This window comes from Silene latifolia, chromosome 7 (assembly GCF_048544455.1).
Source record: "Silene latifolia isolate original U9 population chromosome 7, ASM4854445v1, whole genome shotgun sequence".
Classification (NCBI taxonomy): Eukaryota; Viridiplantae; Streptophyta; class Magnoliopsida; order Caryophyllales; family Caryophyllaceae; genus Silene; species Silene latifolia.
Window position 1 is genome coordinate 122,728,917 of NC_133532.1, and position 13,854 is coordinate 122,742,770.

The 13,854-nt window shown below is 30.7% G+C and overlaps 1 protein-coding gene across 1 annotated transcript; it reads left to right on the plus strand.

Annotated features, from left to right (window-relative positions):
- The first annotated feature begins 9,396 nt into the window (after positions 1–9,396).
- On the plus strand, positions 9,397–12,847 carry LOC141590683 (WUSCHEL-related homeobox 8-like). Its single transcript, XM_074411252.1, has 4 exons — positions 9,397–9,526; positions 9,985–10,274; positions 11,640–12,023; positions 12,572–12,847. The coding sequence occupies exons 1-4, from the start codon at positions 9,409–9,411 to the stop codon at positions 12,575–12,577; spliced, it is 798 nt and encodes a 265-aa protein (XP_074267353.1). The 5' UTR covers positions 9,397–9,408; the 3' UTR covers positions 12,578–12,847.
- Positions 12,848–13,854: the final 1,007 nt, after the last annotated feature.

Below are 13,854 nucleotides of genomic sequence, written 5' to 3' on the forward strand. Positions count from 1 at the left end.
TATTTCCTTGGTCTTTATGACAAAACCAAAGATAAACAAATGATCGGAATGAAAGAACTACGTGGCCAAGTATTCCTTATAACTTTAAATCTTTCCTTGTTAATTTAACTCAAGTAAAAATATTACATGAAAGTTTTGCACATACATTAACGAAAATAGATGCAAATACTCTCCCTAGTGCCAATTGAGTTTAAGGAAAATTACCTAATTAGGCACCTGAATCTGAATTTAGCTAAATCTAAAGCAACCTAAATTTAAAACTTTCATTAAATTTACGACGAAATCTCAACTCATCCCCTTACTATAAAAGCCAAAATATTTAAAGTGTGGCTATTAATCCTTGAAAACTATCCGTCACTCCAAAATGACGGATACGTACCGTCTTCAATGAGATTTTGTGAAACTAGGGAGAGAAAAGGTTTTTAATTATACATTGATTTAATTAACCGCCTACCTTTTTTTTATTATTTGATAGTATACTAGTTTGAATGCCCGTGCGTTGCAACGGGGTAATTAACTTATTTATAATGCAAAAAAAAACATAAGGGTTTAATTTTTACATTCTATGTCTAATGATTTGTTTACATATTATTAAAATATCTCTTTTAAAAAAAATAAAAGATTAATATATACGTGGATTAACTCTTATTTATAATCATATAATCACCCTACCTTATACTAATCTTTCGATGTGGTACAATTCTACTATTTATAAGTAATATATTCACCAAACTTGGATTATTTTTCTGATGTGGGACAATTCTACTATTTACACGTAGTATATCATTAAACCCGCATTGTTTTTTTAATGTGGGACAAATAACATACTCAGAATTACACCATCTTTTTTGCACTTAGTTCGACATTCAACCAGATCCCGAATACTGAATACGGTTAATTGTTACTCATTATATTTAATAGTTATATTTAAATTTAATAATATGATCAAGTACTCTCCATTAATATTTGTCGCTGTTTTTCTTCATTTTTTTTTTATCATAATTGAGATACGGAAATTTCCCGTGGTACCCCTTAATTTTGTCAGATTTTTCATGTTACCCCTACTTTTAAGAATCTGCCTATGGTATCCTTAAAGTTCCATTTTTTTGCCCATGGTACCCCCTAATGTAAAGGATGTTAAATAGACGTTAAGTTTGATGGCGTGGCAATAAAATAACAATTAAAAAATAATACCCCCTTTATTGTTTTATTGGTACGGATATCTCTCTCTTTTAAATGAAAATTTAATTAAGTATATCATTATAATATTGGAAATTTCTCATGGTAACCTTGAACTTTGATAAATTACACATGGTACCCCTAATTTTAAGTTTCTACAAATGGTACCCCTGTGTTCACCTTTTTCTTTACCAAAATACCATTTGACAACTTCCGTCATAACGTCATTGCTCCTATGACTTTTGACCCCTTTTTCTTTTGTTATCTAGTACACAAACACTTCATCATCTAATTCTTAAATCCAAATTTTATTTAATAAACTAACATTTAATACCTAAATAACAAAACACAAATAGCATGGCATGCTCAATTACTCAAGTTACTCATAGAAGTAACGACGTTATGAAAAAAGTAAACACAAGGGTATTATATGTACAAACTTAAAATTAGGGGTATTATGTGTAATCTAACAAAATTCGAGGGTACCATGAAAAATTTCCGTTATAATATTGACCATTTTATCGATCTTTCTCCCACCTAAAAAAATGTTACAACTTTGAAAATTTAACATTTAATTCAAGATTATGTTTAAAGTATCTTATATAATAAGTATACTTTGAGAGATTCAATATATTTGGGGTGATACCTAAGTTCCAAGGATAAGTCCTATTTATAATCATGGGATCACCCCACCTTATGATAATCTTATGATGTGGGACAATTCAACTATTTATACGTAGTATATATTTTTCACACCTACATTATTTTTCAATGTAAGACGAATAACATATTTAAAAGTACACCATATTTTTTGAACCTAATTCGAAATCCAACCCGATTTAATAATAAGCAAATACTACATTATCTATTAATATTCATATGTTTGTTTTTTATTTATTTTTATCATAATTAAAATATGTGCAAATGATATGAACCTATACTCTAATGATAGAATTTTTTTTAACACAATTCTAATTATATTATTTAAACGTAGTACATTTACCACACCTATATTATTTTTCAATATGGGACATATAAAATCTATAGGTAGAAAATATAATGATATAAACTTTTAAGAGCTCTCCAAGATAATACTTAAGAGACTCAAAAGATTTTGGGTTGATGCCTAAGTTCCAAGTATGCCTCCTATTTATAATTATAGAATCAGCCACCTTATACTAATCTTTCGATATGGGACAATTCTACTATTTATATGTAGTATGTTCACCACACCTACTTATTTTTCAATGTGGGATAAAACATACTAAAAAGTACACAATTTTTCATATTGAGAAGTACACCATCTTTAATATGTGCAAATAATATGAAATTTATACTCTAATGATAGCATTTTTTACCACAAAGCTAATTATATTATTTTCATAATTTTTTTAACGATATTTTTTTTGACAAATGAAATGTAAAAGTTTGATATAAAAATTGGAAATATCACTTGAGTATAATTTAGGAAATATGCATATTATAATAATTAAAAGATTCTCTACTTTATTTTTTACATCAAAAATTATACTTTCCTAAATTAATTTTTGATGATGTGGACGCTCTCAGATCGCTCGAAAAAACTCTCTTTTATATATATACTAGTATTTTTGGGGGGTTTGCGGTGATGAATTAGTCAAGTAATTAACAGAGCTAATCTCAAATTGCTTACGACCCGCCTCTTAGCTCTGTTTGGTAAATGACATATTGGCCAAATTTCAGCATATTGGAGAGATTTAGCATGTTTGATTACGAATATGCTATTTAGAGCGTTTGGTTAATGGCATATTGAAATAGCATATTTGGGTCCAATATGCTATTTTGCAATATGCTGCTCCTACTAGCATATTAGGTTAGCGGATTAGAAAGAAAAAATATTGTCTTATTTACCCCCTTAAAAAATACTAACCTTCCTTTTATATTTAATAAATAATTATTCATATCCTTGTTTGTCATTTTACAAAGAATCTAAACAATCTGCTAATCTAAAACTGTCAATTATCAAACACCGCTAAAACAATTCTGCTAAATAAATCTGCTAGTCAAACCCGCTAAATCATTATGCTACTCAAATCTGCTTTCTAAATCTGTTTCTCCTAATATTAATCCGTTATCTACCAAACAGAGTATGTCATCTAAATGAAATGGAAATCACGAGGCTAAATGTGTTTCAATGTCGGGCATGGACCGGCAACTTATTATTAGACATTTGGATCGAGTATTACTTTTTACTTCTAACACAAAAGGGTTTACATTTTACAAACATTTTTTTTTATTAGTGAAACATCTGACCAAAAGTAAACCAAAAGATCCCAATAATCAATCTTCTTTTTTAGTTCAAGTTAAAAGTCAAAGATAGTTAAAGATTTAACACTAACCAAAAGTCGTATATATTAAAGTTGTAAATAAAAGTATAGTGAATTCAAAGTATCCATGTTAACTACCTTTTGTAGGTGTGTCTCAACTCTCAAGCATATCGATCTAATGTTTTTGAACCTTTTAATCTTTTCAACGATTGAACAATATACCCCGTATAAAAGAAGTAAATTACATTTTACATTCTTTTAAAATCCACTTTTTTTAAAATTATTTTCTTTTGAAATTTTTTCCTAAAATGACTCCCTTAAGTTACATTTTGACCTAAACTTACTTCAAAACTCCAAGTTAAGTGACTTAAATTGGAGTTTTGAAGCGAGTTTTGACCCATATATATAAAAAAAAAGTCTATAAGACATGTCGAATTATGAATACTCCTTGACTGCAGTCGTGTTTCCCTTATACAGTTATACCATTATCCCTTCCTCCGCTAAAACTTTTCATTTCCATTTAGTTTGAATTCTAACTCCGCCACTCATGAACAAATTAATGTAAATAAACGAGGTAATTTGTAGATACAAATTTTTTTTACGATGAATGTCATATATTCTCTTAAGTCAATGAATTTATAAAATTTTAGAAAGTCTTAATATTAATTTCATAATAGCCCAAAAAATCATAAAAAAACCAATTAAATGCATGCCACATTGACATAATTTAGACGTAAAAAATTAATGAAGGAATTAAAAATGTCAACTCCAAAAGTCATTTTTACACTTACCTTCGAGTCAATCAAATAGGCATTCAATCCCTTTAATTAAATCTCCTCTCTATTTATTTCTACAACCTCTTCACATTAGAATAATCCCCCTTCATTTGCAAAGTGGCAAACAAGCAAACCAAAGTTAGAAATATTGTGTTCAATAAGAAGGAAATTATTTACAACTATCAAAGGTACATAATTGTCCTCTAGTATATATTTTGCATGTTTCACAATCTTGTTAGACATTCACTTTTGTGAAAGTTTAGTTGAAAAAGAAGTGTTTGAAATATTGAAATCATAGTGTCATCATTATTGAAAAGTGAGAATATGAAAGAGAAAAGGTTTTATATTTCTCCATATTACACCCTTTAATTACAGTCCGAGGAAGTCTCTCGTAAAATCGCTCTATAAACCGTGTGTCTTGCTTCAGACGGCTGTTTCCCGTCTGAAATAAGACGGGCAACATATTGTCATTTTACCATTAAATGTTATTTTAATAACATAACATATTACATATTACCATTTTTTTCACACCATTTTGTGGATTAAATAGTTACATTTTCTTAAAAATTAGCAACATTTATTCGTCTTATTTCAGACGGGAAAATAGTCCGTCTGAAATAAGAATTTACGATCTATAAAATACCTTGATACCCTTCTAGTGGCCTTCCAACCTGAACATAATATATAGCCGAAAGTTATTTTATCCTATTCATTAAAAGAACAACCACAGTGCTGAGTTGTCAGCACGTGGTTGTCTGTTGACTTTTCAAAGCAAAAATTAACTTCCTTATTTTCAGGAACCACTAACTCTTCCTTTAATTTATGTAATGTAAAATGATCTACCAAATACAAATAAAAAAAATACAAATTACAATCTACAATATAGATTACATAACTTTTTTTTTTGTAATGTTCAAAATGCAATTACATATAATATAAATTATAGCATCATAATTAAATATTATTACAAATTACGGGTGATATGCACTTTATCTTTTTTGTGCTTTTATTTAGAGAATCCATATTTTATACTCCTTTTGCTATATACTCCGTAACAATTACATTGAAATTGGTTTCTAAAAATCAATAATGGCATTATTCAAAAAAATAAAATCAAGCATATTTCGTATAATAGTTTCCAAACACTGAAATTAGTTTCTAAAAATCAATAATGGCATAGATAATTTCAAATTACAAAATTAATAAAAAAATGTATATCATAAATATGGGCAGATAAAATTTTACTACTAAGATGAAATAAATAATTTATATTCAAAAATAATATAATCAAGCATTAAAAAAAATAAAAAAAAAAATTAGAATTATTATCACCAGATTCACAAAAATAAAAAGGAATTTCCTCACAAAAATAAATAATGAAACTTAAAATATTTAAATAATATTTTCTACAAGATGCATGTAGCAAATTTGGATATTATAAGCTAACAAAAAATCCAAAAACCATTTGAATATAGAATACCTGAATCAATCAATAAAGAAAAATCATGAAATAAATTAACACTATAAGGAACTTAGCCGAAAACATTGATTGAAAATTATACGGGATTGCAATTATGAGGTTTCATGTGTTTTTTAAGGAGGAGATTGAAATTAGATGTTAAGGCAAATAGAGTTTGAAAACGGCGGAGTAGATTATGATAGTTTGGACTTTGGAGCAGCAAAGCCAACAAATGTGTGAGAATATGTAAATACATATAAGGCTAAACAAAGGAATGCGATGTATTTATAATTACTACTCCGTAATAAGTTGGGCTGGACATATTGACCCACGTAATATTTATATTGGCAATAAGTTCTTTTGAGGAAAGATGGATATTAGTAGAGGTGATAATTGGATGAGTTGGTCGGGTCGGGTCGAGCTGGATTATACTAGGGTTTGGGTCAGATCGGGTAAGCCTACCCTTTCAGATCGACCAGGTTTGGATCGGGGTCATTATCGGGTCGGGTAAACTCGCGTCAAATGATGTATTAGATCGGGTTGAGTTTGGATCGTGCTACTATCGGATCGCGTTACTTCAGTTTTTTTACCATTAAATTTAGTTTTTAACCATTATTTAGTTCAATAACTTCATTATTAAGTCAAACATATCAATCTAAACATTAAAACACTTTCATTTTGATCAATATTAAGCTTAATAATTGTCGAGTCATTAATTTAATCATCTCAATATCGGGTCGGTCAAAATCGGATCAGGACCGGTTCGGGTTTGGGTCACTGTTTATCGGGTCATGTCGGGTTAGTCGTCATCGGGTCGGTTTCAAGTCGCAAAATTTTCGGGTTCTATTGGGTCGGGTTTGCTCGAACTGGGGTCGAGTTATACTTACCAACTCAAGATATTAATTAGTAGTCGCTAATTCTCGAGTTATCTATATTAAAAGGACCCGAACTTACATGTTATATAGCTTTAAGGACCTAATGTATTATACCATACATATTACCATGGTTTAAGGACCTATCACTTACGGAGCTTATGATTCCACACATTTTAGGTGAACACTTCATTGCATGTTTAATGAGTTGGAGGAAATAAGAATCAAACAATCTAGCCATGCAATCACTTTTGATTAATGTAATTAACAAAGGAAAACGTAAATTCTCATTGTAGAAAATTACTTTTTGTCTACATTTCAGACGGGACAATATGTTTGTCATTTAGCGACAAAATATAACTTTTTTAGCGTCAAATTGTTACAGTTTAGAAAATTGTTCTTTTAATGCTTACTGTCTTACTGCACGGGTTTACGGGTTTATAAACAACATCTCAACTTAAAGAGACTTATAGGTTTACATAATGACATTGTCACTATTTTCATTTAAAAAAGAGTAAATTATAATTTCCTTTTAAAATAATAAATGACAAATTTGGTTACGCGTCCAAGTCATTACCTAATGCCTAAAACTGAGTTTAATTGATGGAAAATAAAGTTTAGGGGTACACTTAGTGAAAAAGACAACAATTAGGGGTACCATGTATGTTTTAGAAAGTATAGGGGCAGCATGTAGAAAGTAGGAAAATTGAGGGAGTACTATGTAGAATATCCAAAAAAAAAGTTTAAAACTTACACTCAAAATATTGCAAATATTTAAAAATTGCTCCCTAACCCATATTTTTGCATTTTTATGACAAAAATGGCTCTCACTTTTTTATTTATCATGTGATTATCGAACTCTATTACAACTCTACCCATCCTTCTACCACCTAGGGGTATTCATTGGGCTGGGCCGAGTCGGGCTGGTGCGGGCCAAGGCGGGCTGGACTGGGGTAGAGCAGCACTGGCACGACACTACCATAGGACCGGGCTGGGCTGGTTACTTTTTTTTTTAAAAAAAAAATAAACGGGCTGGAAACCGGGCTGGGCTGAAAAAACCCAACACTAGCACGACCCGTAGTGCTGACCGGGCTGGGCCGAGCCGGGCCATGTGCTGACCGGGCTGCTGAAATATGGCCCATGAGATCGGGCTGGGTCAGGCCGTGCTGGGCTGGCCCGCCATGTTGTCCACCTCTATACCACCCAAGGATTCCACGGTCAACCATCACAATCCTCCACCCAAAATCCACCTTCATATTCGTCATATGAGAATAAAAATTAGGAGCATTTTTGTCATAAAAATGTAAAAAATAGGGGTTTGGGAGCGATTTTTAAATTTTTGCATTATTCTGGGTGTAATTTTTAAACTTTTTTTAAAAAGGGAGTAAGTTTTAAAAAATGTATTTTAAAATCATACTGATGTAAAGAAAAAAAATGCAATCAGAAAATATAGCCGTTAATTTGCGCGCCTTTAATTGCAAAATCAATTATTGCTTTGAAAACAGATCTACACTTTTAAACTTCAATTTCAGATATTAGATTATTTTTGTTTCCTTTAAATACAAATCATTCACGTGTGATTAGAGCAACAGTTTTATCGGGTAGTCAGAAGGGCGATAAAGTGCATATTGCCCGTATTACACTTACTCCATCTGATTCCAGTAAGTTCCCGGTATAGTCTGACAGAAGACAATTCCCTGTTGCGGTGTGTTTTGCAATGACAATAAATAAGAGCCAAGGACAGTCACTAGCACATGTAGGGCTTTATCTTCCAAGGTCGGTGTTTACGCACGGTCAGCTCTATGTCGCTATTTTAAGAGTCACAAGCAAAAAGGGATTGAAGATTCTGATTTGCGATAATGATAAACGCGTGTCCAATGAAACAAATAACGTAGTGTATAAAGAAGTTTTTGAGAAGCTATAGTTCAAATAACTTATGATTATACCCCATAACAACTTTTTGTTGTACTTATTTATTTCCAATTTGTCTACTTTTGTTAACTCTTAAAATTTTGAGAATTTATTTCTGTATTTTCAGAATTCCCAAATTTATATTACCATGAAAGAACATCCCCTATTAACAACACTACTTCTCAACCTTAAACAACAACCCCGTGCAATTTGCACGGGCATAAAACTAGTTGGGATTAATTAAGTAAATTACTTTATAATTTTACAATAATAATTGTGTAAAATCGTTTTAACTAGAATTTTTTTGTTATACTTACAATTCACATTTCCATGCCTTTTTCTACTTTTTATTAGGGATTTTTCATCAATTTTATTAAAGTCAAGGAATCATGGGTTCCTCACTTCCTCCTTCCCCCACCATTCTTACCTACATATACATATGCCTTTATTTAATTTCTGACAAGTGATTTATATATGTTTTTAATTTTTTACATCTTGCTTTTACTTTTTTCATGTACACTACAAAAGGGCTTTGTATTTGTAATTGTATGTACCAAAAAAAACAAAAAGGGCTTTGTACGTATAAGATCTTACACAAATTAGTGTTTAAGACATGTATATTTATAAGCTTAAAACGGTTTAAATAGTAGAGTAATTAAGAAAAAAACAAAAGTTAAATGCATAGGAAAAAACAAATAATTTGTTTTAAATGTTCAAGCTGTATGATATTTGACCCGTTTCAGTGTTAAGATAGATATCTCCGTCTTAAGGGAGACTAACCCAAAATTTTAATATATGTTGCTGAAAATTTGACTAAAAAGTATATATATGTTGCTGAAACCTAGCAAAGGGAAAAAGTGTTGCTTACGTTTTGCTTTCATTTCACTTTTTACACCAAAAATTAGATGGCTTCATCAAACAAACATTGGCCAAGTATGTTCAAGTCAAAACCTTGCAACAATCAACAATGGTCTCACCATAAATCCTCTATTCTATCCAACTCTTGTGGCCGTTCTTCAGGTATTATTATATTCTTACTCATTAATATATGAGACAGTTATATGCATATAACAGTCTTATTTCGGGTTACACCACTCATTTCATTATTAGTGAAATGATGATGATATATTGTATTCATATTATTAACACTTTCACACTGACTCTAGGGTTTCATTATTATAATCTTACTAGTTTAATCCGTTTATATATGAGACTGTTATATGCATACAACAGTCTTATTTCACGTTACACCACTCATTTTATTAGTAATATGATGATATATGTTGTATTCATACTAACATTTTCACACTGACTACTCTAGGGTTTCATTATTATATTCTTACTAGTTTAATCCGTTTATATATGAGACTGTTATATACATACAACAGTCTTATTTCACGTTACACCACTCATTTTATTAGTAAAATGATGGTATTTTGTATTCATATTATTAACATTTTCATACTAGGGTTTCATTTTATCTCCTTTGTTATTTGATATAGGGTGTGAAGAAAGGACTCCGGATCCAAAGCCAAGGTGGAATCCGAAACCCGAACAAATCCGGATCCTAGAGGCTATATTCAACTCCGGGTTGGTCAATCCACCAAGGGATGAAATTCGGAGGATCCGAACCCAACTTCAAGAGTATGGTAATGTGGGTGATGCCAATGTTTTTTATTGGTTTCAAAATAGAAAGTCTAGGAGTAAACACAAGCAAAGGGCTCTTCAAGCCAAAACCGTCACCACCACCACAACGACCACCACCATCTCGGCCTCTTCCTCCTCCTCATCATCACCCGATAATCATAAAAATAATATTAATATTAATATTAATAATAATAATATTAATAATTACAATATTACGGGTGGTGAAAATTTTAATGGAAATTTCCCTAATAATTCTATTAATTATTTTCAACAATATACTATACCACATAATAATAATCATCATAACCTTGTTAATACTATTCATGAGATTATTCCCCAAGAGCGCCCTATTTATTATCCTTTGCTACAAGACGGTTTATCTTTCGCTAATACTAATGATACCAATATTAATAATAGTCATCATGAGCCTATAATGAACGGTGGTGATCATATCCATGCCATACCGCCTTCTGATCAGACGGGTGGCGGCTTCTCAAGTTTATTTAATGAAGACATATTGAAGATAGACGAGGCAAATAATATATTGAAGTTTCAACATGATTTACATGAATTAAGTTCATTGCTCTCGACTCAAAATAATACTACTCCTTCACCTTCTCGTGTGATTTCGATCCCTACACCAATTTCAAGCAATATCGACCACATTTTAGGTACGTAACAATTTTCTTAAGAAGAAATTTTCGCGTATAAACTTTTTAATTAACAAAACAGCGGTTATTTTAATATTATTAGCGTTTTTGAATTCTGTTGATGAATACTATTCATTGACTTTATTGACTAAATTAGTTGACATCTATACATATTTTCGGTTTTTTTTTCATACAAAGTTTTTATATGAATTTTAAGTTTCCTCTCTTGTTATAATTCCTTGTGAATATCGAGTGTAACACACCACAATAATGCTGCTATTAATTACGGAGTAGCATATAATATGGCCTTATTTTTCATGGTTTGAATGCAAGATAAGGAGCTATAGTTTCAATTGTTTGAATAAGAAGAAGTAGTTTGGGTGAATCGGTACTTGAGCTTTGAAAAAGAGTGTTATTTTTTGAAATTTCTGTTCTTTGTCAAATTAATAATAATAATAATAATAATAATAATAATAATAATAATAATAATAATAATAGACTGTCATATAATAATAATAATAATAATAATAATAATAGTAATAATAATAATAATAATAATAGACCGTCATATAGCATATAATAATAATAATATTAATAATAATAATAATAAACAGTCATATAACAATAATAGTAATAATAATAATAATAGTAATAATAATAATAATAGACCGTCATATAGCATATAATGATCGATACTATATAGTCTATACACTATATTTAATAATAGTAATAAATGAGATGTACGGAATATATGCTATTATAAAAAATGTTGTACGTCTGATTTGAGAATTAGTGTTCGTTTTATATTTATCATTAGATTTACTAGGGCATGGTTTAAGGATTACTTTGACAAATGTACACTACTTTATGTCTTTATCCCCGACGTGTGCATGGGAATTTCGCGATCAATTCCAAATGTTGATTTTGCATATAATGTAGGAATAGGAGAAGCGGGGGAATCAACGGTGTTCATCAACGGGATGGCAATCGGAGTTCCGAACGCGTCGATAAATGTGAAGGAAGAGTTCGGGGAAGGTGTAATGTTAGTTCATACTTCCACAGGCCATGCAGTTGTTACTGATGAATGCGGTGTTACTCTTCATCCACTTCAACATGGTGCGTCTTACCATTTGGTGCATATTACACATGTTGTATCCTCACCTTTGCACCACAAGCATGATACCGTCCATGACGATTTCCTGGCCTCGGAATTTCCCTATCAGGTAAAATTTCGATGATAGGACGACGCCGTTTCAGATAAAAAATGGTAATAATAGATCGAAATACCAACCTTTTTTTTTTTCCAAAAAAAAAAGAAAAAAAACGAAATACAAACTAATATTATAAAAAAACGTATTATATTAATAATGTACCGTAATATCACGTATGTTACATATATATTATGCAAAATAAGATTGCACATCGGGTATAGGGGACTTCTGTATCACCCTCACACAGTGATGGAGCCAGGGAGGGGCTAGCAGTTAAAATTTTCGAATTTTTTTTATGCCCCTTATAATATTACCGTTTCACCCCCGCTGAAAATTTTCGTCCCCACTGACTTACATTCCTGGCTCCGCCGCTGCCCTCACACATATAATATTTAGGGTTCATTAAAACAACAAAATTTATATAAGGGGATGTGAGTGTTTGGTAATGAATTTTGATCTTAGTACCACCGGATCGCGCTGTATCATTAATTGTCAATTGCTATGTGATATTCCTTCATTGCAATGTTTTAGAACTAAGAAATTTGCTTTTCTTATTGCAGATTTAGATTATCAACAATTCGGAGATGTATTATGAAGTAAAAGTCGTACCGTCCATTTTTAATGTCCTCCCTCGCCATGGATTCATCCATCATTCGTAGACATTACTTGTTAAATGTTCTTTATTTAGCAAGTACAGTACTTAATAAAAGTTTGGACCCTATTTGGCAATTAGCAGAAACATATTTTAAATACTCGATAACAATATAGCAGAATACCATCATGATATATCATGTTTGAGTAGTACCAACAATTGTCATAGAAGTGTTTGATAAATAATAGATTACGTATAACAATTACGTTTTTTTTTTTTTTTTAGTTGAATTAAGGCATATATCGGTCTACTTATTACATTGTTCTGCTAGAGCAACATATTGAAAAATAGTACTCGTATATTATTATTATTAATATATGTTCTCATACTATTTACCAAACGCATTAAAATCCTCTATTTACTAAATGAATAGGTGAAACTCTAATTTTTTCCGCCTAAAAATATTTCCTAGAATAGTGCTTGGTATTTTTAGCATATACTATATGCGTGGATATGATAAATTATAAATGGATATAATCTTTTGTATTTAAATATTTCTTACATTTAATATTTCACATTCTGCATAAATTTATCTCCGATCTTTTTAGGATAAGGAAATTCTTTTTTAAAAACTTATTGATAAATATTTATTGACTTTTATGATAAGAAGTTGCGACTAAAAAAATGGTAATAGTAAGTATTTGTTAAAATTCATGGACTTTTCATGATAAAATTTGCAGCTAAAAAAAATATTTTATTAGTAAATATTTGTAAATTAACATTAATTTCTCCGTTAAAAAAAAATACAAAAAAAATTACTCATTTTATTACTTCTTACGATTTAAACTTTTATTTATTTCTCTAATCAAAATATGAGAAACATGAAAAATAAATGAATGTCAATTGCGCGGGATCTAAACTAGTAACATATTCATTGGGCAATTAACCTACTATTTAACCTTGATGAATATGCTGAATTTTTGCCCATATTTTGTTTACCAAATGATGCCTTGGTGTTTTAAGAGGTTTTTATGCGGGTTTGGTCACAACGTGGGGTTGAAATGCAAGACACGGAATATTTAGGTATCATCGCCGAGTGGTATTGAATTTTGGTCTAGGTAAACTAGGTTGACCTTGGTCCCCTCCTAACCGGCGGGTCCTGATTTCCGAGTAAGGGGTTGTTTAGTTTACGGGATCCGGTACGGGGCCGTGAACACCCCTAATTGTGTGAATTGCCGGCTAGTTAACAAA